Below are 5,243 nucleotides of genomic sequence, written 5' to 3'. Positions count from 1 at the left end.
CGGCACACAGGCCCCATCGGTCTCCTCGTGGCCTTCGGGGCACACGCAGATGAAGCTCCCCGGGGTGTTGTAGCAGTTCTCATTCTCCCGTGCACACGGCGTCTCCGGTCGCGAGCACTCGTCCACGTCTGCAACACAAACGCCCAGGCTGACGGGCTACTGCCTTTAATGAGTACCCGCGTCACAGGCCGGGATTCTCGCATCAACAACGCGCTTGCATAAAGAAAACACGAAGGTCGAGTCAGAGGGGGTGCGGAGGTCAGGAGGGGGGGGGACCTCACGTGTGTCAACCACGAAAGTGGGATGCCCCAAGAGCTCATGTGGACACCCTGGGCTGGTCCTGACCCCAGAGGGCTTAGCCTCCAACTGCGTAGACGAGAATGACCAGTGGTGATGCAAGGCCCTGACACCTGGGCCGGGCTGGACCTCCCCACCCACGTGCTCTGCATCTGTGAGCTACAAAAGAAGCCTGGTCCGGGGACGGTCTGAGCCCAGGTTCTCATCACCCACCCAGGGCTCTCATTCCTGCCACAGTCCCGATGGCCCTGATGAGGCTCCCTGAAGGGACGTCACTCCGGCACAGGAATGCCACCCACCTGAGCACTGGCCGCTCTCCTCCTTGGCGTAGCCGGGGACACACGCAATGCACTTCCCCGGACCTTTGCCCGTGCAGCCCACACACGTAGAGTCGCACTCTAGAAATGGGAGGACACAAAGACGAGAGCGTCAGACCGAGCTCCAGGTCAGAGCCCGACCCACGGCGGGGACGTCAGACCGAGCTCCGGGTCAGAGCCCGACCCACGGCGGGGACGTCAGACCGAGCTCCGGGTCAGAGCCCGACCCACGGCGGGGACGTCAGACCGAGCTCCGGGTCAGAGCCCGACCCACGGCGGGGACGTCAGACCGAGCTCCGGGTCAGAGCCCGACCCACGGCGGGGACGTCAGACCGAGCTCCGGGTCAGAGCCCGACCCACGGCGGGGACGTCAGACCGAGCTCCGGGTCAGAGCCCGACCCACGGCGGGGACGTCAGACCGAGCTCCGGGTCAGAGCCCGACCCACGGCGGGGACGTCAGACCGAGCTCCGGGTCAGAGCCCGACCCACGGCGGGGACGTCAGACCGAGCTCCGGGTCAGAGCCCGACCCACGGCGGGGACGTCAGACCGAGCTCCGGGTCAGAGCCCGACCCACGGCGGGGACGTCAGACCGAGCTCCAGGTCAGAGGCCCAGGCTCTTTGCTCATCGAGCACGAGGGGCACTGAGGGTGTTCTCAACTCCCTTTATCATCCGTTTCCTACAGAAGTACTGATTTACTTCAACAGTGGAGTTCCCGAAGAGCTGCAGGTAAAGCAAGCAGAGAAGGAGAAGCAGTGTTCACACCGCCCTCCTCAAAATCCTCTGGTTAGTGAAAATGGGCATGTTGGATCTTCTCAAAATAAGAGACATCAGAGTTTGGGGATGTTGGCTTACTCCCTAAAAAAACCTAAATCAGCTGCTGTCCAGTCAGTTCTGACTCGTGGTGTCTCCATGTGTGTCAGAGTAGCGCTGTGCTCCGTAAGGTTTCCAAAGGCTGATTTTTCATGAGGCCTTTCTTCAGAGGCACCTCTGGACAGACCTTTCGGTTAGCAGCCAAGGGCCTTAAGAAGAAGAGCTGAATGGAGGGGCGCCTAGCGACATCACTACAAACATTAAAAAGATTCGAACCACCCGGTGGTGTCACTGAGCGAGGCATCATGGCCCTCAGGGGGCAGGAGACCCTAAACGACATGGCCCTAGAACAGCAGTCCCATCTGAGGACACCAACCCAGACAGAATGATGAAGAACATGGGAAGTTTTAGCTACAAAGACATTCAAAGTACATAACCGAGAAAAAAAAAAAAAACGGTAACTTAAATGTCCAACAACAGGGATTGCTCAAGACAGCTAGAAAACAATGATGTGCTTTGTAGGTCATGTGAGGCAGATGCTCAGAGGTGTCGGGACCGAGAGCAGATCACAGAGCGCCACGAACAACACGTGTGGGTGCTGACCACCTCCGCGGAGCCACGAGTCCTGGCGGGGGACGTGAAGGCTCAGCGCTGACTGCCTATGCGGAGCTGCAACTCTTGGCGGGGGAATGGAGGGACTATTTTTATTTTCTGCTGTCATGGTTTGAATTATGTCCCCCCAAAAATATGTGTGTATCAGTTTGGCTGGGCCATGATTCCCAGAATTGTGTGGTTGGCCTCAATTTTGTGATTTTATGTTAAAGAAGTTCAGGGTGGGATTGTAACACCACCTTTACCCAGGTCACGTCCCTGATCCAAAGTAAAGGGAGTTTCCCTGGGATGTGGCCTGCACCACCTTTTCTCTCTCAACAGATAAAAGGAAAGGGAAGCAAGCAGAGAGTTGGGGACCTCATACCATCAAGAAAGCAGTGCCAGGAGCAGAGTGCGTCCTTTGGACCGGGGTCCCTGTGCTGAGAAGCTCCTTGTCCAGGGGAACACCGAAGAGAAGAAGGCCGACAGAGAGAAAAAGCCTTCCCCTGGAGCTGATGCCCCGAATTTGGACTTTTAGCCTACTTTAAGTGTGACAAAATAAACTTCTCTTCGTTAAAACCATCCACTTGTGGTGTTTCTGTTATAGCAGCGCTGGATGACTAAGACACCTGCTTTTTAACTGACTTGGATTTCCTGAGTTCTTTGAAGCAAGTATCTATTACTCGTGTTGCTGCCTTAAATTTTTTAAGTAGGTGGCCTATATAAAAGTCATGCTAGTGGGCTGCAAGTAAACTCTTAAAACAGAGGAAATACATTGAGCAGGGCCTAGAACCAATCTGAACCGGTTCAGTCATGGCTGACGAAGCGAAATCGGAACAGACCCGAATTTTTACAATTTGGGTGATCCGACTGGTAACCAGAGCAGGAAAAATTACAGGTCGAAGCCCTGAAATGGGAGACTCGGAAGAGGCATGGTGAGTCCTTTCAGGAGCATGATGTGTGGGATTGGATTATTGGCAGGACTGTGAAGAGCAATGCACATTCAGAGAGGCACGGTGTGCCACCATCTCTGAGTCGGCCACCACTGTTCTCGACTCTGTGCAAAATCTGAAGGGCAAGAGATTTGGTTGCTAGGCAATGCGTATGCTGCTCTTGTTTCCTAAGAGGGAAACTGAGTTTCTAGCAGGGCTTCAACCTGTAATTTTTCCTGTTCCTGTGACCATTCTGGTTCACCCAAATTCTAAAAATTTGGGTCTATTCTGGTGTCGCTTCCTTGGCCCTAACTGAACCAGGAAGAACCAGTTCAAATCCCTGCCTGGGCGTGAGCACTGCCCTCCCTGAGGACTCCGCTGGGACCCCACCCCTCTGATGACCCCACCCCTCTAGAGAGACCCCACCATCCAGGACCCCACCCCTCCGGACGAGGGACCCACCTTCGCATGTGTAGGAGCCGGGGACGTTCTCACAGTACTGGCCCTCACTGCACGGGGGCGTCTCCTCTGCACACTCGTCCACATCTGGAATAGACGCAGCATAAGTGAGTGCCCGCAGCCCACCCACCTGTGGACCCCAGGGCGCCCAGCAAAGGGACGCCTTCAAGAGGACGCGGTCACAGCTCCTGTACTTTCTATGAAAACGCGGCTGGCAGCAGGCTTCAACTGTGACTAACAAATCACACGTCTTTCCTACCAGTTACACACTGGACTTCCTCTTTCAATGGCTCAGCGGGTTTCGGTGTTGCAAATGCAGGTTTCGGAGCCCTAAACACGGTCACCGATGTGACCTAACACAAAAGCTGCCTTCCCCTTGCTCAAGGACACAGAAGCCTTAGTCTGAGACTCACCGACCTTCTCTTCTTTCAAATTCCCATGAAAGAGGAGTACCGAGTTCTCTTACTGGTTTAGGGAACAGAAACTGGTAGATGAATCCCCACCCTTTAGTGGGGCATCCGCTACCACTTATGGTGAAAACGTCTGAGAAAACGGACCTCCCCTGCACCACACACCAGTTCTGCCCCCACCTCAGAGCATGTCCGACTCTGAGGAGCCCCGCCGCCCAGCTCCAGGCACACGCAGGCACGGTGCACCGACAGCCAGCCTGCAGATGTAGCCGAGGAGGAGGGTGGAGGCGCCCAGCCACTTCAGTTGAGAGAAGGGTCTTTACCTTTGAAAGCTCTGCAAACTATCTGCTAACTCCAGCCTCAAAGTAAAGTTCTTTGGAACCGAGGGCCAGAGAAGGGAAGTGGCTCCAGAGTTGCTTAAACCTCTGGTCTTGGAAGCCCCGCACAGTGAAGAGGTGCAGGTATGGGTTACAGGGTGCACGGTGAGGGAGTGCAGGTGTGGGGTGCAAGGTGCATGGTGAGGGAGTGCAGGTGTGGGGTGCAGGGTGGTGAGGGAGTACAGATATGGGGTGCAGGGTGCATGGTGAGGGAGTGCAGGTATGGGTTACAGGGTGGTGAGGGAGTACAGATATGGGGTGCAGGGTGGTGAGGGAGTGCAGGTGTGGGGTGCAGGGTGTACGGTGAGATATGGGGTGCAGGGTGCATGGTAAGGGAGTGCAGGTGTGGGTTACGGGGTGCACGGTGAGGGAGTGCAGGTGTGGGGTGCAGAGTGAGGAAGGTGTGGGGTACAGGATGGGGGTAGAGGTGCAGGGTGAGGGGTGCTGGGGTGTGTGGGGGGAATAGCAGAGGGTGCAGGGTGGGGAGGTGCAGAATAGGGGGGTGTGGGTACAGGCTGTGTGATGGGCAGATGCAGGGCCGGGGGGTGTGGGCTGAGTGGTGTGGGGTGCAGGGATGGGGGGTGACAACCCCACACCCCGAGTTATCGGACGTTTAATGTTCGCCTGTGGAGGGGCAGCTTCAAGGACGTGAGCAAAACGGACAACGACCACTATGTGGGCACTGCACATCAGGGTCCATCCGGTGCTCCGGCACAGCCTTGAGAGGCCCCACAGTCCCGAGAGGGACAACAGTGTCACTATTGTCACCGTTCCTACTTTAGATGTGAAATACGGTGAGGACACCCTAAGGTTGACAGATGCCGTGGCGTGAAGCCGAAACCCGGCCCCACCAAGAGTCCTGGACCATGCGCACAGCTGGGCTGAGCTCCAGGTCAGGTCAAAAGGGAAGGCATAGAAGAGCCACGGTGGCCACCACAGAGGGAGAGGAGCAGAGAGACCCCCACGTGGGGAACTAAGGGACGGGACAGCCACGGCGGCCACAGAGGGGGCGGAGCAGAGACCCCCACGTGGGGAACTAAGGGACGGG

At 56.6% G+C, this 5,243-nt stretch overlaps 1 protein-coding gene across 1 annotated transcript in view; it reads right to left on the bottom strand.

Annotated features, from left to right (window-relative positions):
- Positions 1–5,243, bottom strand: part of CRELD2 (cysteine rich with EGF like domains 2) — a 14,124-nt gene that overhangs the window by 3,901 nt on the left and 4,980 nt on the right. The window contains exons 7-9 of the mRNA XM_023734520.1: positions 3,412–3,495; positions 597–695; positions 7–128 (exon numbers count right to left, since the gene is read on the bottom strand). Of these exons, the coding sequence (XP_023590288.1) occupies positions 7–128; positions 597–695; positions 3,412–3,495 (305 nt within the window). The remainder of the gene's footprint in view (positions 1–6; positions 129–596; positions 696–3,411; positions 3,496–5,243) is intronic.

This window comes from Trichechus manatus, unplaced genomic scaffold (assembly GCF_000243295.1).
Source record: "Trichechus manatus latirostris isolate Lorelei unplaced genomic scaffold, TriManLat1.0 scaffold00069, whole genome shotgun sequence".
Classification (NCBI taxonomy): domain Eukaryota; kingdom Metazoa; phylum Chordata; class Mammalia; order Sirenia; family Trichechidae; genus Trichechus; species Trichechus manatus.
Note: the sequence above shows the minus strand (reverse complement) of the source record. Positions and strands in the feature narration are given on the sequence as shown.